Raw genomic sequence first — 21,420 nt, forward strand, 5'->3', positions numbered from 1 at the left:
ACTGTAAGTTAACACGAAAAGATCGAGAACTTTTCAACACTCGACTAATTAATTTACAATAGATGTTAAAATTAATGTTCGTTACAAATACAATTTAATTGTTGCGAGTTTGATTCAATGTTGGAAGGCAAGGAGTTAAAGGAGGTTATGTTCTTCTGTGTACGAAAATTAATTGACTGCAACAATGAACCATTACTGTGACCATAATGGCTCCCCTAATATCCATAAACAGCAGTCTATCTTATTTCCACGTTTTAATTATTAACAATTATTCTAACCGTTTAAATCACTGTGCCAGATCCAGATGTTCCAGCAGAGCAAAGGACCTCACGAAACTGTTCGAGAACATGGAGAAGTCTACGTCCTCGAACGCGTCCATCGTGGGCTGCAAGGACGAGTTAGACAGTCCTCGTTCCGAGTCCAAAACGCGAATTCTAGCTCAAACTTTCGAGGCCAGGAGTGGTCACACGTCGCCCAGCGATTCCACATCCTCCAAGAACAAGATGAACCGCTACCACCACCATCACCATCACCATCACACCAACTGGGACGCGGGTAGCGTGAGTTCTGGTGTGTCTAGCGATTACCCTGACACTGATCCCGGCAGCGGAGTGCACTGCATCTCTTCAGAGGACGAGGAAGTCGACTGTCACGACGACGAGGGCAACGAGACAGTTGGCCCGAGCCATTACGTGTCTCAAGATGTCCTCAAGAAGATACGAGAATGCGGCACATCCGTCACTTACTACGGCGGCAAGGTGGTAAACTCCAGCAACGGGCCGCTCATCTCTCCGGTAGTCGAGAACAGGTTCAAGTGCGTAGACGGATCGAACGATTACGTGAAATTTCGTCTGATAAAGAGCAACTCCTGCGACAGTAGATTAGAGCTGACCGGTAGACTGGTAGAGAATCATCTGAGGCATCGAAATCGCGAGAAGGTGCCTGATCTGAGCCAGTACACCATAGCGGAGACGCCGAGTATCGAAATTACCACGCTCGACAAGCAGGAAGACGAGAATTCGACGATAGAAGAGGAGAATAACAGGACGACGGAATCGGAGGTGAAGAGGGAACCGCCAGTGGTGATCGGTTTAGAGCCAAAGAAGGACGAGAACAAGGAGGCGAAGGGATTCAAGGCTGATTTCAAGCTCGGTAACATGGAGGACGCGAAATCGAATTATCCCAGCCGATTCATCGGCAGCGCTCTGACCAGGTGGCAGGTGAACGAGAACAATTGGAGAGCCACTGATGATTTCGGCAAGATGGAATTCGAGGAGTTCGAGGTGCTCGAGGACAGTCTGAACGGCACGGAGAGCCATCGTTTGGAAACTTCGTGAGGGAGACGGTGTTCTGTTGTAATATATTCTGGTCCGTTCTGATACTACGGCGTGGAAGGAAGGTTGCCAAAGGAGAGTCGATACTTTCAGTAGTACGTGAACGGTAGCGATAGTTGCGTTAAAGTTTCTGGTATCCTCGAGAAACTCGTTCCTTGGACAAACGGTCCAATCGCGCGCGTCGGTTTTCTTCCATTTTTGGAACAACTTCCGATCGATTCGCTCGAGGATACCCGGTATTCATGGTCTCGTTTCTCCGAGAAGAAGGGGTGGAGAGAGAGAGAGAGAGAGAGAAAAAATGAGAAAGAATTGTACAGCTATTTGTTTCGAGGTTTCTTAGCAACGAGCAACTTGGAAATATTCGATTGAACGTATCGAAGCGTCGATCTTGAAGCATTATAACCACGTATTAGTCGGAGGATCTTCTAGGGGGAGAGTGTACATAACAAGGTTGAAGAATCTTCGACTCCAGTTTATCTGTTAAATTGCTACTCACGTCGTTTTAAACACTACGAAATAAATATCCGGTGAAAATATACCTCCTTGCGTCTAATCCTTAAGACCGCACTTTAATAACACGAAGTGCAGCTACTTAATTTTCATCCGCGAAACAATTCAATTTTCAAAGACCTGAATATTTTCTACCCGATGGCTTCTTTTTCTTTCCTTTCGATTCTCGTATTCTTAGCATTAACGACCGGCGTACACGTAAATATAGCGATCTATTTATACGAAATTACCGCGCGGAGACTGGCACAAAGTCTCGGTTATGCGATTCTCTGTAATTCCGAATGATTTACACCGACGATGTTATATTTACGAATTTACGTCGACACACCGGATGATTTAATACACGATCAATCTCTGCGTTCAGACACCGAAGAAAGATCAAAAGGAGCTAGAGAATTGAAAGTGCGAAAGCAGAAAATCTCTCTGACGTCGAATTTGCATCGCGCGTTTCTCACTCACCGGCATCTGCAGCGTTCTCAGGACCCAAAATCTTCACCTCTTTTTCATTCTTCAACGGTTTCCAGGACTTCTTGTCCTTCGTAGTCTTGTAATCCTCCATTCCCTTGGCTAGAATCGGGCCTAAACTCGGAGCGAAGCAGCTCGTCGTCGATGAGAGGTTCCTCTGAGAGTTGTGCCACCATCTTTTGCACCACGTCTCCTGGAACACGAGAAAAAAGACGCGGTTAATGCAATGCAGATGTAATTGTTCGAGGAGGGAAAACAATCGTGGTGGCTTTCTAGCTTTCAGCTGGAGCTCTCTCTACCTTCGTTTCTTTCCTTTTCGTTTACAATTTCTCGAGAGGTAAGTGCAAAGAACTATTACAAACACCGCCAACGCAAACAGAGTTCGTTTCACCCCCTGTTTTTCCTCGCGGACGTTTGTTTCTTCGGCAATTTGCGTTCAATTAGCAGGCTGGCGCGGGAAAAGGCAAATATCGGAGATGTTGTTTCACGTCTTGTGCAAATTGATCGGGTTCAAATCTGACGAGGCGCTACGAACATCGTAATTACGTTCTGCAGTGATTGCCTGACTCCAATTTCGGGGGTTTCTACATCGCGACATGTTTAATCTGCTTCCAGCAATTTCGACTCTCTATTATGCACCAGATGTTCATTATACAAGGGAGGATTCTTGTGTTCCGAGCCTTTATGGTAGCGCATGGTCTTACGATACGTTGTATTACCAAGTATTATAGTTAAAGCTGAAGTGTACCAAAGGAATGCACAAGAAGAAGCAGCGGAACGAATATAATCCTCTTCCAAGAGCAAAACTGAGTTCTTCAAGATTTATAATTCACAAAGTAAGCATGTCCGGAGAATAGCTATGGAAGGATGTTCCAGAGTACATTTTTGCTGGAGATTAGGTAGAAGAAAAATGGTAACCCAGATTTACATCTGCTTGATTTTAAGCTGTGGTTAGAGTAAGAGTGCTTCAGACTTCTTGTAGAAAATTGGATAATCTGACAAATGCCTTAATAAAGATAGCGTTGGAAGTAATGTTGGGAGAACGGTTGGACGAATTAGTCCCTTCTTTTTCAGTACGCAAGAAAATTCTCTCCTTGTGATTTTAACTTTGATTATTCAATTTTAAACTGAAAGCTTAATTCGAAATCTCATCTCGATAAAATTCGTCCATTCACGTTTTAATAATTTTACTGACAATGAAAAGAAACGCTAATATATTGGCGTGAGGGCTGCTTTTTAGGTTCCGGATGAATCGGTGAATGTTCATATTAGGTTTAACTATAATATATTTCTCTAACTATTAACAATTGTACTATTCTGTATTTTTGATGTGTTCGCGGTGTGTTTGACGATGAGTTCCTTTGGAGTGCCTGTGTTCGCTATTTTATTAACTAGGTGTGTGTTGTGATTGGTTGTGCGAAGCTGTCGCAGGTGATGGAAGTGTGTGGTGATGCTTGAAGGATGTCTGTCTGTCTGATGGCGTGGAAGTGGGGAAATTGTTGTTAGATTTGTTATATTGCTAGGATTCTGTGTTCGCTATTTTATTAACTAGGTGTGTGTTGTGATTGGTGGTGCGAAGCTGTCGCAGGTGATGGAAGTGTGTGGTGATGCTTGAAGGATGTCTGTCTGTCTGTCTGTCTGTCTGATGGCGTGGAAGTGGGGAAATTGTTGTTAGATTTGTTATATTGCTAGGATTACTGGTGTCGAGGGTCTGTTATATTGTCTCGGCGCATGTGGTGCCGAGGTGTGCGAGTCTTCGCGACTTTTAGAGTAATAAAGTAATTCATGGGTCATGCCGGCTAAGACTGCTTTGTTCAAGTACCGTTTCCTTCGTCGGTACGACCGAACATATATAAAAATATAATAATTAACACTTAATACTACTATCTATCGCTAAAATTAAAATTGCTTCCAAACACAGTGGTATATTATTAATTGTTTAATGCTGCCTGTAAAGGGTTGAAAAATTCTATTTTACTCTACTTCATCCACCCAATTGTGTCTCTGACTGTAATTGCAGCAGAATGGTTACTACTTGCGGGTGGGATAATTATACGGAACATAATCCTGTAGAACGCAGAACGCGACAAGAATTTCCCGAATGCACAAGGAATGCGAAATTTGTTTCGCACGGATTAACTTACTACGAACGACTTGTCAGAACGTAGACTATCTGGCAAGCATTCAAAACGCGGGGTCAGCCTCGGGTCATATCGAAATTGGAGTTCGGCCAGGGTCAGGCCACGATTGGGCGTGCACACTTGGCAGAACGTGGTTTCAGGAGAATAAAGGGAACGCAACCCACCAACAAGTATACCGTTTGTCGTGACATCGACAGGAAACGACTGGGAAATAAAAACGGTTCGTGACGAAAAAGGGGAATTCACCAGTAGCGAAAATTTACACGTCTTTCTGTGCCACCAATTCTTCCCCGGAAAATATTCCAGTTGATATTCGAATCGTTGAGAAATAGAAATAGGGAATTTAACGTTTTGAGTGAACTTTTTATTTCTTTTTTATATTGTTCTTTTTTAATACGCGTTTATTATTGGCGTTGTGCTTGCTGTTTACGTTTTTGTAAAACTTCATTGAAATGTGCGTTGAAAGATGAGAAATGCGGTGTAGAAGCTTTGACCTACTAACATAATTATTAGACAATTTCTTTACAAAATAATTTTCTACCATACACCATGATAATTCATTATTTATATAATTATTATTTTATTACTGAGGTGATTCATATTGAAAGTAACCATACTGGAAACGCTAAAAATGTAAAATTAGGCAATGACAAATTTTGAAGATGGTTTTCTCAAAAAATTTTATCAGTAAGTTTCCCTCTTCCATTTTCAACACCTCGTTTCACGTGAAACAAAAGAGTCGACACTTCTATTTCCGCGGAACAGTGTTCTAGAAAAATTTTAAAGTCGGATATCTCAAAACATTTTATCACTCAATTTGCCTCTTCCATTCTCAACGCCTCAATTTCACTAAGAATCGACACTTTTATTTCCCTGAAACGGTGCTCCAGAAATGATACCGCAGTGCATATCTCCTTGATGCGCCATCGGTTCAAACGCAATCGTAAAACGACTGGTTGAAATGCAGTTAAGGAAACCGGCACATAATTCCAAGTTATGGTAGACAGTTATTGTACGCCTGATCTTCAGGTCATGCCTTAAAGTATCGAAATATCGATGGAACAACTCTCAGCTTTACTTTTTTTCACGTGAAATAATTTTGTATTTATCAATACATACTAAGTGATCAGATAAGAGGAACGTGCAAGTCGCAATTACTATAACAACGTCGATCGAAATAAAGATACTTCTGCAACATTTCTCACTGAACTTTGCAGAGCAACGATGTAAAATAGTTGGATATAGATCGGCTGTAAATTATGCAAAATACGATACAAGGTAGCTTACGCGGCGAATGAATAATAAGACAACGTTACGAACAACGAAAAATGGGAGTAATCCTTCAATTCGCAGAAACGTATAGTCGGTGGAAGCGATACACCGAGGTCGTAAAATCGGTGAAACATCGAAACGCGCGTAATCCGAGCTCTGAAACAGCATTTCAAGGGAGATAACGAGCTTCGAGCCTCGTTCAAGGCTGAATTGCATTTCCCATTGCAGCTATATTTAATAAATTTGCCCCGCACTTTAAATCCCCAACAGCTGTGGCTTAATTTCTTCGCTGATACGCTAATTACCATGGAACAATAGGCGACGAAAGCGGAATACCGTGAAGCTTGAATAGAATCGTATGGAAACAGAATTCGTATAGAATTGAATAGTATCGCTTTCACCGACTATACAAATTTCCAGCAAAGAAATGATCCAAGGACACGTCTCCGAACGGTCTCATCTTCAATTTATAACCAACTTAGCATTCAATTGCTCCGCAGCAGTTTGTCAGAAAACACTTGCTCTGGCCTAATTCGAAAGCTCCGTCTCGATAAAATTCCTCTGTTCACGTCTGGACGATTTTATCGTCGAAGAAACACGTTAATATCCTTAGCGAGAATATTTCACCAACGTCGATGGGTTCTGTCCACGGTATAAGAATAATGGATTAACGTGCTTTTTAAACGAAGGAAAATTCTCGACTTTTATTGTACGCTCGATAGAAAAACGAGGATGAAACGAATCGAACGGAGAGTGCAAAGTTTGCCTAAACGACAGGCCATAGATCAACCTTAATCTTACGCGTCGACGGTAGCTTCCTTCAGATAATGGTGTCGATCGTAATCCAGCCTTCAAAGTAACTCCACGCCATTTCAATTTCCGTCTGGTCCATCGTCCCGAAAAGAACTTTGTCCAGCATTCAGCTTTCACAATATACAGGGTGTCTAAATTCACTAGCCTCCTCAAAAGAGGCGATTAATAATGCAAATTCGCGAATATGCATTTAGCGACACGTATGTGGAATTATTTATACATTATACAGTAAATTCTCTACAAGAGTCAGTAAGTTTGGATTCTACAAGTGACAGTATAGATAGGCTTACGCCTAGGTCTGTGTCATTGCTGCGCCCATGTTCCATCTCCTTTACGAGATTTCACAGCTCGACAAATCATAATAGAAAAATATAATTTCTTTAATTTTACTTTTTTTCATCTGGAATTTTTTTTTAACATGTCGGTGAGATTTTTCTGATGAAAATGATATCAAACACGATATAATTTGAACAACATTTACTTATTAACACGTTCACTGTCGCGCCAGATTTACAGGTTGCTGTTAAGCAGCCACAAGAAAATACATTTTAAGCATAGGATTATAGTCTTATGCTTTATAATTTTTTTTTTTTTCAATTTCAAATAATGACGTTCAAAATTTTTAGTTGACAACATTTATTTTATTTTAATTATTCTAAACATTTGAAGCACTCCAGTCACTGATGACCACCATGGCCATATCGAAGAAACAATCTAACGTTAATACTTATTGAGTGATTAATTTAATTTCATAATATATCGCTTTAGCGAGCCACCGTTTGGTTGCCAATTGTTTATCACATAGAGTCAGCCTACCTCCACGTAAAAACAAAAAATGTAGGGTCGATTCCACAAGTGTCAGTAAAATGTAGGGTCGATAGCAGCAGAAAAGCTGCTAAACAATTAGAATTAAATGTAACGATAGAAATTATTGCAATAATGCGTAATGCAATTGAAAAATTGAAAGAATCAAAAGAAAAAACGCGAATTCGTATCTTTTTCGATTCTAGAATATAAGAAAATTTGAATAAAATACGCGACGAGAATTCGGGAGAAGCATAAGTTAAACGCGTAAAAATATTCAATAATAAACGAACTAGGGATGAAGCTATTATATCAATACGCGATGCACAGACTCTAATATTTACTAAAATTCAAAAATTCTCGCATAAATTCCGAAAATAGATTATTAATTACGGTAAACTACTGAGACGGTTTAATTAAGGGTGGGCATGGTGCTGCTTTAGTTTGAAATGATTTATAAACACATAATTAACAGAGGAAAAACCGTGAAACGGCAAAACGTCTACATTCTAATTGTTATAACATGTAAACAGAACTTTAAATTTAGTGTAAACAGAAAAAATATATAATACAATTTATTTCACGGTATTGCAACAAATAAACGTTGAATCAATATTTAATTCGTATAAAAACAATTATTTAACGTAATAATTTTACCTTCACTATGGCTATTTTTAATCTACGACCACAGGTCAACCTGATTTCTAATCCTTACGAACTTTAAATTCAGTCGAAACTGAGAAAATATATAATACAATTTATTTCACGGTATTGCAACAAATAAACGTTGAATAAATATTTAATTCGTATAAAAACAATTATTTAACGTAATAATTTTACCTTCACTATGGCTATTTTTAATCTACGACCACAGGTCAACCTGATTTCTAATCCTTACGAACTTTAAATTCAGTCTAAACTGAGAAAATATATAATACAATTTATTTCACGGTATTGCAACAAACAAACGTTGAATAGATTCTTAATTCGTATAGAAACATTTATTTAAAATAATAATTTCACCTTCACTATGGCTATTTTAAATTTACGACCAAGGGTCAACCTGATTTTTAATCCTCCGAACTTGATTTCACAACGAGAAAGTAATAAGATCGTTGAAACGTACTTATTTGTCAAAGAAACTTGCAAAAATGTATAAATAATAATATGTAATGTTTTAACAAATTTTTGGAAGTATAAATTAATAATAAAATTGTGAAAATTAATAAATTATACGTTATTATAACATTAATAGAATTATGACTAAACCGAAGTTCGAAGTCGAGTATTTAAAGTCTGATATTACGTGCCTAGCGAGTGCCGGTAATTGTTAAAATTTGTTTAATAATTAGTAATAGAAATTCTAATTGATTCTAATGTATACAAGTGTTACAAGAAGGCTGAGTGTGTACAGGGTGGACATAGACTAGCTAGTAGCCCCCGACCACTCTATTCACATCTCAGAACCTTCAGGTCAAAATACGCCGCGAAGTGTCTAGGGCCCAGTATAAAGGGTAAATGATTTCGCGGGACATCGGCGGGTCCTTATATACCTGCGGTACCCTCTCCCCAAAGTCATTAGCAAAATCGTCGGTTAGGTCAGGCGGGAAACCTTCTTTTCGCGGGAAACGGACTACTTTTCGCGGGAGATCGATCACTTTTCGCGGGAAATCGACAATTTCTCGCGGGAATCGGTCACTTTTCGCGGGAAATCCTTCGTTTTTCGCAGAAAATCGCCGATTCTTTCGTAATTCTATTTCGCATTCTATTGTAATGTTATAATAACGTATAATTTATTAATTCTCACAATTTTTTGGTATAAATTTATACTTCTAACAATTTGTTATAACATTGCATATAACAATTTATACGTTTTCACAATATTCTTCAATGGCAACATAGGTTTTAGCGTTCTCGTTACTTACTCGTGATTAAATTAATTTCGCAGGGATTAAAAATCAGGTTGACCTGTGGTCATTTATCAAGAATAATCATAATAAAGCTGAAATTATTGTGTTAAATAATTTTTTTAATACGAATTAGGAATTTATTCAACGTTTGCTTGTTACAATACCATGAAATAAATTATATTATACGTTTTCTATATTTACACTAAATTTATCGTTCTATTTACGTTCTATGTCATAACAATTATAACTACACGTTATGCTGCGTCCGTTTGTTTTTTCTGTGCAGTTCAACCGCTCGTGATTGGTATGCCAAGTTCAAAAATGGAAATTTTGACAACCAACGGAGATTGTGGCTCGTTGATTTTTGTTGTTGTCACTTAAAGCATGCGGAACCCATGCTCCACACTTCTGAACCTTTCCCATCGAGTGAAGATGCTTCTCTATAGCAGTGTGGGAGCATTCCATTTTCTCTGCCAGTTCCCTTGTCGTTTGACGCGAATTTTCGTGCAAAAGTTGGTTTAATCGCTCTTCATCGAACTCAACTGGACGGCCAGAACGAGGTGCGTCTTTGAGGTCAAAGCCTACATTTTACTGACACTTGTGGAATCTACCCTACATTTTTTTTTTTTTTTACGTGGAGATAGGCCGACCCTACATTTTACTGACACTCGTGGAATCGGCCCTACATTTTTTTTTTTTTTACGTAGAGGTAGGCCGACACGAGTGTCAGGTTTAGCTTCCTTGCGGTCTGACAGTTGTGGAGAATATACTGTATTCGCACTGTTTATTTATTAAATTACGAATATTCATATTTGATCTTTGTCAATTTTTCAATTTAATCTTCTCATCGTATTCTCCTGAAGAATGTGTATTTATTTTTGATCATATTTATGATTACAGGAAAAATATTCCCATGGTGTAACAGGAAATTGCAAAGCTTTGTGGATCAGTGAATAATCAGACACCCTGTAGTACGTGCGATCTTCGCGGTTGAATAATAGATGCAATCTCCCCTATTCTAATGCATTTCACTAAGCACGCTCGCAAAACCGTATAATGGCTGTTTAAATTATATCGTCAAGCATGTTATCACTTCTCCTCGCTGCTACACAAGAAAGTTCGTGAAAATTGGGTCAGCTGCGTGCACCAGGGTACACGAATAGCTGGATCTCGCTGCTGGGTTCAGCAAATACGTCTTCGAGTATCCTCTTCGACAGGTTTCCCTCTACCCTATGCGTGCGCGATATCCTCCCGAGATTTTTCCGCAAAATTAAACCGACCTGTGACTTCATCCCGCTCCCTCGTTAACTCCTCCCTCTTCGTTTCGACTTAACGCCGTCGTTAAACGCCTCCCTCTTCGAATTCTCGAGATGACAGAAGATCCTTGTCGCGGAGTCTCGCGTGAAAATTTAATTGTCAGCGAGTTTAACTCGCGCTACTTCAGACGCTTAACAGTATGCACGCTAGAATCTTATTCAGATTCTCGTCTGAATTTTTCCCCTCTTCGGCGTTACTTCTCGAAGAATTTCGTCGTCTCGCTGCGCGAACCGGCCGCTCGTTGTTAGTTTTTCATAAGGAGATCGATGGGAATGCTCCATTTAAAACGGACGAAAGACGGAGAAAGAGATATCTGGTTTCAAAGATTTCGGTTGACGGTTTCAAGCATCGCGACCTCCAGAAGCTCCATTAAATTAATCTCTGCAAGACGAACGAGAGCTGAAAAGCTGCATCCATATTTATCGAGTGATAAAAGTGTCCTCTTGTACAAACAGCCGGTATCCAATTCCTGTGTGACAATTGTCTCGTTTCGTTTCGACTTTCCTTCCTTGCTTCCATCTTTTTTCCCCCTTCGCAGCCAATCGATTCGCTACTGTGTTGTTTTTCCACGGATACTTTCGCTTCGAGGTTTTCCCGCTAGTTCTAGGCCAACTTCGTGAAATTTTAAACAAGCTTCGCCGAGATTTTTCGAAAGGTTCGCGTGGAATTTTAGGGTAGGTTGTTTTCGCCCCGACTTTGTTTTTGGCGCGTTATTTAACTTCGCGAGGCTGTTCCGCAACTCGATCAACGTCGCGGTAAGTTTGAACGTGGAAATTAGAATTATTCGGACAGGCTTGAAAGCGCTGCCCGCGAATCTTCCAGCGGAAGTTTCTGTCCGCCCTCGAAACTAGGTTTCGGTGAACGCGCTATGTAGTTTGTGAAGCACCGAGGATTAGAGTAATTTCATGTTTCTCGGGTGAAGACTCTGCTTCGAATTTACCGACTGTTGGACAACTCGGGGAAATAGAGTTGATAAAATATTTTTTTTAGATATGTTCTGTTCCTAACCGAACCTTAAAATTTACGTATTAATGTAGCATATAATTCTAAAAGGTAGTTTTATCGATTTATAGCGTGTTTGGACTCATTTTAATCAACAAGATCTCCTAAATTAATCAGCAATCCTTAAATTTTGGTAAAGTACAAATTATACTAATTTCATTTTTCTGTGTCTCGTTTATTGTCTGCTTGTTTTGACTGAGATCAGCACGATTGAAATCTCTACGATTGAAAATGCTACACTTACTAAGCAAAAATATCTTTTCTCAATAGCACAGAGAATTTTCAAAATTTGGGGCTGCAAATTTTTGCACATAATTTTTACATAATTATAGGAAAATAGAGTGTATTACAAAGTTGGGAAGTAAAAGCTACTTACGGAGCTACTTCCTTTTTGCAGCGAAGTTTTTAATTGTCCGACAAGCCACGTGGAAATTTTGCAGGCGCTGTTGGCGAATATTAACGGAAAGCTATTGGCGGAACTTCCATCGAATATTTAAGCGTCACCAGACGTACATAACACGCAGAATGCACAATCAGATAGAGACCTTCGTATAAATTCTAGCCTCGCACGTTGGCCTGGTAAGCGAATGCATAGGGAGTGTACCATCAACACAATTCGCTTGAAATATATCGGCTATTTCGAGCAATAAGTGGAAATGTCATTCGCAAAAATTGCATGCTTCGAATATCGTATACAGTATTGCATTTTCACTATTTCTGGTTCTTCGTGTTCTCTATGAATTTGCAAAGTTTTAAAAAAAATCGGAATTTTCAGGTTACCGAAATTTCCTAGTTAGTAAAACATGCATTTAACGTAGAAGATTCACAGAATATGCTCGATGGGACGAAAACTTTGTAAACCTGGAGTATTTCATATTTCCGTTATTGATATTAATACGAAAACTGTTATATACAAAACTTGCATAATATCGAGGGTGACATAGTGTGACATAACTATTTTTTACCTGACTGGAGGTGCAAGAGAATATTTCAAAATCATCTGTATTGTTTTTTTATTGAAAAATGTAGATTAATGCATTTAGATAAAAATCTGTCGAAAAAAAAATTGATTCTCTGATGTATACTGAAATAAATCAAGCTTCAACGTGACCCAGCGTGACCTATAAAACCCCGTTCACGCTTCCAAATTTCATTTTCAAATTATCACTGTGAATTAATTTCAATACATTATTATTTGCTCGGATTTGCTCGGTCGCTCGTATAAAATAGTTAAACCCATCGCTCGATAATGTTCAAGCGCAAATATGGAAAGAGTTAAGAGATCGATAGCGGTTAGGCTGATGTTCGTAATGTATCGCGAGCGAACGGTACGCAGACAGCCGGGAAATGATGGAAAACTGACGGGCAGGGGGCGTTTTGGCTCGTCTTTCCATTAGGAAAAGCGCGTTCGTTCTCACCGAGTTTCCCTATTACATTACGTTTCTCGTTTAAATTCCAGATCTCGCCGCGTCGGGGCAGATTGCAGTCGTCGTTTAATCAGACAACTTGAACCTGGTGTGACCTCCGTATCTCAGAATTATTCAGACGCTTAGACGGATACCAGAGTATCCAATGACGTCCAAATGGAAAGGATTATTTTTACGCGGCGTCGCGACGCTGAATTTCACGCGACACGACTGGACCTGGACGCGTTTAGAGCTCGGGCTCGTTGTTTCTCTCGTGGCCAACGTGCGCGGATATGCTCGCCTTTACGAGTTTCCAACGCGACGAAATTAAATCCGAATTTCTTGGATTCTCATCCGGCGAAAAACGGGGGGAATGTTAAGTCACGTTTACGGTGCGCGACGATAAAGTTTGGAGAACAACTTTTATTTCCGTGAAGGCTGTAACCATGTAATAATTACGTCTACCTGTTGTGTAGCTTGATAAAGGTGGATATTGTCGATGGAAATTGCTTTGTCGTGGATTTTGCACAGTGAAAATGCACCCATACGTCCGAGCTACTCTGGCGAAAGAGTTTTCAACCCTTTCGCTGCGCTGGATTTTAATACGCAACGCTTGTGTGCGGCAGATCGTAAATTTTCAACCATGGCTGCAGAATTTTTTACATTTTGGTGAAAGTGAGTGAAGAGTAAAATTAAGTATTAATTAAAAGCCTCAAGAGTGTAGTGCGGACAAATCTTCAAAACGCCTGTATGCGCTAATAAAAATGAAAGGGTTAAAATGACCTATATATTATTTAATACTTAATTTATCTTTTTGTCGTTTTTTTATATTTCGTCAAATTTTCGGTAAAATCGTGATAGCTCGTTTAATTAAAATCCTCTGTGCGAATTGGACAGGATCTGATTTCCGAACGCGTGCGTCGAGTTTCAACGGGATTATTTCAAGCTCGACGGCCTCGAATCTGTTTAAATTTCCAAATAAAATTTTCATACCAACTACCCTCGACACTTGATTGTCACTTCTGGTACAAGGATCACGATGACCAGTCTCGAACGACCCATTTTTCCAGCGGAAAAACTGGTCAAAGGAATGAAGAGTTTCCTCGTCCGCGTGTATTGTATCGATTGACCTCGATATACCTAGAAAATCCGTTTAACCGAACGCGGTTCCTGTAAGTTTTTCCTTTTTCCCCCCTTGTTTCCCCTTTGCGCTTCTTTTTTTTCGATCGGTAGATCTGAATTTTCCATCGAAGCCTCTACGTTTTACATAAATCGAGCACGTTCGAGAGGGCTTTACAGAGGATATCCGGGGAAATATTAAACGAGGAAAACTTTTCAGGATTCGATATTTCATGATCTTTTGCGAAGATGTTTTCTCCGAATAAGCGATCCTCGATAATAACGCACGTCTGTGAAAGTTTCACGGGATTTCTGCTCGCATTTGTTCGCTGGAGCTACTTCCAACGACAGCTTATCGAACGTGAACTTTTAACGACGAAGAAAATCATTCATATGAAAAAATTACGATAAAAAAAGCAGCGATTTAATGGAATTATTAACAAGCCGACCTTCTTCCGCGGAGCGATTTAAATGAAAATTTCTTTCACTGAAGAGTTTTGATGAAAAATGTTTCAAGCAGCAGAAAGTCAAATTTTCAGAAGTGAAAAATGAAGAGAGCTGTTGTACCGGCATTTAAATTACAACGTTTTCCGTTTTAATGGGTAGTACTACTGGCACAGTATGGCGCATTTAACGTCCCAATTTGAATAATTTCGCCCTACGCTCTCAAATGCCACCATTCAATGGATTAACCCGGAACAGCTGCACATACGTGCTTTTCCGTGGAAATCCTAAAGCGCAAGTACAGCAAGTTGGCTGATTAGCACGAATGGGAATGGGTACACTGAGTTGGAAAATCCAGGTGTACATTCTATTCGATTGGACTAATATCGAACTGCTTGCTTCCCACGGGCTATCGTCGGTTCTTGTAACGCGAACGATCATCCAGATTTTCAGAGCGATTGGAGAAAAGCTGACCACTCTGTCGAATCCTGTAATTAAATTTCTCAGCCTGAATTAAATACCAGTTCTGAGTGTGCGTACTTCTGTGTTGCGAGATAATTAAGAATTTTAATGGACTTTGTTGCTGAAAAAATTGCGATGAAAAATTCTATCGTAGCGTAATTCGCGTGAAAATTTCTTGAATTGAAAAGTTTCAAATTTTAAGGTTTCGAGTAGTGAATAATAAAATTTTCAGAAGTTGGAAACAAAGAGGCTTATTACTGTTTGAGTTTCCCAATTGGAAATGCTCGAGCAGTTGACGAACGATAGAAATAATTTGCCGGAGTTTAGAAAATCAATTTTTTTACCGCAATTCAACGTGCAGTAGGGGATGAGAATGTTTTCCAACACGGGAAACCTTGTTGGAAAAGTACCCGTGCGTGAAACGTAGTGGCTTCATGAGTCCACGGGGGATTTAAATGGCGAGCCTCGTCCATTTCACTAGTAGGGGAATTTTAAAGTAACCGGTGTATGATGAAAAATGCAAATGACAAGTTGGAGGTGCGTGCAAACGTAAAAGTAGGCATTCGTCTTGCGCGTAGGATACGCTTGTAGGAATTAAATCGCGCAACGAGAAGAATATGTTAATTTGCCACTTATCGCTAAAATTAGCAAATAATGAAAATGGTTCTTACGCATCAACAGGTGAGAGAAATATTCAAGGCACACCCTCGGGACTTAATTTTAGTCTCTTCGTAAACCCTTAAATAATTGAGATATTTTTTATTATGAATTTTATGAATTTTATTAAAAATTGCAACATTAAATATGTATCTCTTTCTCAGTTTTAACTTTAATTTCACAATTTCAAACTAAAATATTATTTATACCGTTTAAAATATTAAAACACCCAAAATTCGTGAAAATTGGAGCGGTGCTACAGTTACGCTTCGCAGAGTATTAAAATTCACGCTGTTCCATCGCTCCACAGAAACAAAACTTCGATATTTCGTCAAATTCAGGAAAGAACTGCTCAAATTATAGCTGACGAGATACTTCTATCGAACAAATGAGCTATCACACACGACGGTACTTCCATTATCGTCGAAAAAATTCAGCATTCACCACGTGAATGGAGGGCATTGTTTGCTGGTGGCGATCCATTAGACGTGCGCCAAGCTAATCTCATCATTCGTTCTTCGTTAAATTGGAAAAAGCTTTTACTAGATTTCAACCAGATGTCCATCTTATCTCGGCCGTTTATTTTAACGCCGAGGACAAGTCGTACCTCCGCAGATGTGATCGCGTGGACGCTCTGGAAATCTTGTTTGCCAAGTAAAATTTCATATTTATGCGATTTCATGCTTGTAAATAAGATTTATTCCATGCTTCTCCGATACTTTCCCGCGTGAGACTTGCGTCGGGTAAAATGAAAGAAGAACACCTCTTGCTCCCGGGAATTTCTTCCTCCTCTGTTGAAAGAAGAACGGAAGTGGATATTTTTGTATGCACGTTTCTTTCCTTCGCTTTTTCTCACCGATGTTTTTCCTTCGACTCGAAGAGTCACCCTTCGCGACACTCTTAGACCGAGGAAAATATTAGGTTGGTGCATGTGGAATTGCCGATAGCAAATAGTGTGAAAATTCGTTTGCATTTTGCTAACGTTAGCTTGAAAAAATGACGGAAAACAGTCGTCAGACTTTAGGAAGAAATCGGAGATTTTGGGAGAAATTTTATTCTTGCAATTTTGTAGTTTTGAAGAGATGGATTCTTTGCAGATTTCTTTGCAGACACGAGTTCAGAATTACACCAATTAATAGTTTTCGAGGATGCAAGTTTGAAGGGTGATTTCACCCCCTAAACATGAATATCAGCAGCTAAAAAGAAATACGTGTCTAATATTTTGGGATTCTCTAGGTGTGTGCAAAATTTTATCGAAATCGGCGTATAAATGATCGACTAGACGAAAAATCTCAATTTCTAAAATCGTCAGAAATTGCTTTAACCCTGCATGCGCTTTGAAAATTTTCTCGCGCTGTGCTATTGGCGATTTTTGGCGCGCTTTCGCCTTAATTTATGCCTCGATTCTTCTTCTTTGCATATTTCCACCTTAATTTTTAAATTTAAATACGAAATTCTAATTCTGACATTTTTGCAGATTTTTAAATACCAAAACAAAAGATTGTGCGGTAGGGTACCGAAATCTACCGCGGCGAAAGGGTTGAAATACCTTATTAGATTCCGAAATTTTGCGACAATCGCTAAAATTTCATACTCAACTAAAACCACTCGAGAAATGTCACTTAAACATTTCGACGCAACGAAACCAATTAAAAAAACAACCTTCCTTCCGCGAAACATCAATTTCCTACGCGCCAACCCAATACTTTTGTCGTGAAAATTCGAACGAGGCCCGCGCGAAAGTCACGCGACACTCCCGATGAAGATTCATGAAGCCTTTAATAAAACATCAGATCCGGAGTCACGGTTCGCTCATGAATATTGTACGACACAGTGGGTATTAAGGCCTCGTCGCCTAAGTAGGTTCCAGCGCCTGGTAATTGAAAGACAGTTGTTACGAAGGTTGGTAACAAGTTTTGAAAGGTAGTAGAAAAAACGAGTAGATGGTTCTCGTCTGTTTGCAATGCCACGCGATACCACCGAGACAATTGTCCACCCTTGAGGAACCTCTCCGTTTACCGGTATCAACGAAGAAACACTTCACAGAAGGAGGAGCGTGCTGTTAATGCGATTTCAACCGAAGAGTGGACACGAAGATCTCGGATAACCGAGATGTTTCTTCTGGAAACAGAAGTCGAAGCCTGAAACAATCGTCTGGAATTCTTTCGTAGAGCTTCGTTCGACAAATTCAACGTCTTTTAACGGGTTACGTTTGCCTGTGTGCAGAACGGATAAACTCGGGAGAAACTGTGGACTATTTGTTGGAGAAATCTGTAGCTGGAAATTAAATCGAACTTTTGTCTGGTGAGAGATGCGCTTGTTAACTGAACGTTAGGAAACTTTTATTTAAAAGTAATCGTTATTTTAAGAGTTGTCATTATCGATACTTGGTAGGTTTATAATACTCAGCGTTGCCTCGCAAGAAATCGCGACGAACCCTCAGTCTGGCGGATTGTCATCATAAACTTGTGCAATTACACTTGGCCGCCAGACCGAGGTACCGGTCCTCTCGCGCGTACCGTACCCCCCTAAACAACCTCCTCCAATGAGGAGTCACCATCTACAACCCCCAGAAGAAATCGGCCGCCAATCGGCAGCTGGCCGAGCGGATAAAACTAAGGAAACGAGGCAGAAGCGTGTCCTTTTTTGGAAGTCTTGGCAGTTGGTCTTACGAAAATTAGTATTTTGATAGTCTCGTGGCGACATCACCTCAAGTATCACTCTGTTGCAAATAAAACTAGTTCTTAGCATTTCACACTGGATAAATCAAGGTGTGATTAAACTCGCGTACCGGTTCGGCAATTAAGCATCGAACATTACGCGACCCGAACACTCAGAGAGAATTCTAAGTGAATTGAAATTAATTTAAAAATAATGATTATTGTAAGAAATGTTAGGTTCGTAATATCCTTGAACAATTTTACACGAATTTGTCAGTGAACTTTTGAGATATGAGAATAGAAAGGGGTTTTCAACTGAGAATAGTTTATCTCGTAAACTCAACATTTTGGGAAAAAGCGGTTCTTGTAATACTATTTTTTAACCCTTTCGTGACCAGTGGTGCGTATATCTCTCGCTTGATTACTCGAATAGCAATTAATCTCCATTTGCTGTCCACTACAGACGCGAGGATCGATAAAGAAATTCCTTAAAAAGATAATTCAGTCACGAGAGGGTTAACATGTTTACTATTGCGTAACCGTATTACACGTGCTGAGTTCGCCTTTTATACCCTTATAAACCTCGATTGAAATGTGCGCTGCAAGTGGAGAGACGCAGTGCAGGAACTTTGATGTTGCTGAGAGTAAAAAGGACGAACTCGGCTCTATTACTATAGCCATTATCCAATACGTATACTCGTATACAATTCATATTGCAAGTAACTATACTGAAAACACAAAAAATGTAAATTTAGACAATGGCAAACTTCTAAATTGATTCTCTCCAAAAAAATACTATTCTTCAGTTCACAAACTTTTTTCAAAGCTTCACAGCATATATCGTTCCATAATTTCCACTTTCTTTCTTTCCCTGAAACTTCGTAACAGAGGTCCCTTAATTTATCGTTCGCGTTTCACCGGACTCAATTCAACAAAGACAAATACACCTGTCGTCGGATAAGCTCCACAGCCAAATTCAACACCGACGATTACGCTAATTAGCATTTTAATTAGCGTCACAACCGACCTGTTTTCGGGTATTTTTTCTTCTCCACGATAGCACAGAAATTCGGGATCTTAACGACAGATCGTTGAACCACGCGAGACCATTAGCCCCGAATTATTTATTCCACGACAGCTGTACACGTGAGAAACATTTCGGTGGGTTCGTTTACGAACTTGGCCAGCCACCAAAATTTGAACAAGCCGGTCTAGCTACGTGCATGTGAACGCTGATTGAGTTGTACGATATCAGCTACAATGACGTGTTCTGTACGAAGAGTATGCGAGTGCTTAAAATCGTAAATGACAGTGCTCTATCGGTCGTCCATTTAGAGTAATTTGATAAATACTCTCGACAATTATCGTACAATTGTGTGCGCGTGGCGTTAAAAAAAGAAATAATCCGAGAGGATATTTCACCGATTTGTTCATGCCGATGTGATTTACCTAAACGAACGTACTTTGGAAAGTAAATTTAATGGAAATTTTTCGATCGAATGTTTCCTTTATACACGGAGTATTGAACAGGTAACGAATTTTTTCCCCCGATTTAATAATCGTGAAAATTCGTTAGAGCGGTTTTAACGATCGACCGACCACGATATTTCATCCTGATTAATCGAGTTCACAGTGTGTACTCGTTACAGAACTACAGGTCGAATAAAATGGGGTAGGAAACGACGGTAGAAGCACATTTTCTCTTGTAAGACATTTGAACGTTACGAAGTTTCGAATGTAATACGATTTGGAAGACTGCCAGAGAGGAAAGGAAAGATTTTGAGATGCTATCGAATTGGAAATTTTATATTGTTTCGTGTGGAGAGGCTGTAGAATTGCTAAAATACAGGCGAAAGAAAAGAAAAATAGAGAAAGAGGGGAAACATATACATAGGTACATTTTTTTATCATCCCTTATCATTTCTCGTTTTCTTTACCGATTTATAATTCTGAAATGCCCTGGAAATGTACTCCGATTTATTAACTTTGAAATGAGCCACTCAGAAATCGAAGTGGAGCATCGAACAAAATTTATTAAATTTCCTTATTTATGGACAGTTAAGCACCTATCGTGTGCTCTGCTACTAAATTGGAAGTAATTAATTTAGCCTTCGAATGGCGCAAGTAATTACAAATTTTAACTTAATTAGTCCTAATAAGTCCAATTTGTCCATAAAAATCCGTACAATCCATTAAGAAACAATTGTTTTTCAACTTTAAACATTTTAGGTCTGTCAATTTATGAAGGTATTATTTTTCTCCTTTTTGCTATCTCCCATTCTGTTACAATAAATTATTAAACTCAACAAAGGAATGTTAATAAAAACAAACAAGTGCACGAGATTACGCTCCATTACCTAAGAACAACCATCATTTTTAGTAACAAAGCGTAGGGAATTGAGAGTGAAACCAATAGCGAGATATAAACGTGTCAGTCTCAATTCTCTCGGCTCTGTTTCCCGTTTACGATCCTACTCCTCGATAACTGCCACTATTAGATTGCCTCTTCCGCTTAAGTAACAGCCGACAGTGAAACACAGTTTCGTTTTCCCTCTGTGACAGAGTACAATTTAAGTCCTATCTCAATATCCGTCGATTTTCCCTTCGATTTACCCAAAAAATAAAAAAAAAGAAAGAAGAAAGAAAAAAGCAATTCCACGACGAACCGAGAAAAATTCACCTCCTGAATCTCATCCAAAATTCAACGCTCTAATTGACGGAAAACAGGAACACATCGGTGCTTTTGATGTAAAATTGAATTATTCATCGCGCGGTGCTCCACCGTTGATCGGCATTATTCATCTCCTCGTCCTTTCGCTAATGATTAATGTTCCGCGGAATTGAATTATTGTTCCAGTTTTATGCAGAAAGCACCGAGTAAAATTCATCCTGCACGTATTTTCGCTTGAACGTGAAACGTTCAACTACTCTCGAATATCTCCTTCTACTCCGCGTTATTATGAAAACGAGTTTCAAAGATGTTTGATCCAGGAGGAAGCAAGATGAGAAAGAGGGGGGGGATTTTAATCTGCATTTATGATGCTGCTATCGAAGTTGCATCACAGGGTGAACCAAAAGTCGTGTACAATTTTAACCCTAATACG

At 39.4% G+C, this 21,420-nt stretch overlaps 2 protein-coding genes across 2 annotated transcripts in view; one reads left to right on the forward strand and one right to left on the reverse strand.

The window, feature by feature from the left end:
• Positions 1–1,633, forward strand: part of LOC108575627 — a 35,798-nt gene extending 34,165 nt beyond the window's left edge. The window contains exon 6 of the mRNA XM_017938468.1: positions 305–1,633. Coding sequence (XP_017793957.1) covers positions 305–1,337 — 1,033 coding nt within the window. The 3' untranslated portion in view covers positions 1,338–1,633. The remainder of the gene's footprint in view (positions 1–304) is intronic.
• The window catches only part of LOC108575628 (calcium uniporter protein, mitochondrial), an 82,379-nt gene that overhangs the window by 44,752 nt on the left and 16,207 nt on the right, over positions 1–21,420 (reverse strand). Inside the window, exon 2 of the mRNA XM_017938469.1 lies at positions 2,304–2,502. Coding sequence (XP_017793958.1) covers positions 2,304–2,502 — 199 coding nt within the window. The remainder of the gene's footprint in view (positions 1–2,303; positions 2,503–21,420) is intronic.

This window comes from Habropoda laboriosa, unplaced genomic scaffold (genome assembly GCF_001263275.1).
Source record: "Habropoda laboriosa isolate 0110345459 unplaced genomic scaffold, ASM126327v1 scaffold186, whole genome shotgun sequence".
Taxonomy (NCBI): Eukaryota; Metazoa; Arthropoda; class Insecta; order Hymenoptera; family Apidae; genus Habropoda; species Habropoda laboriosa.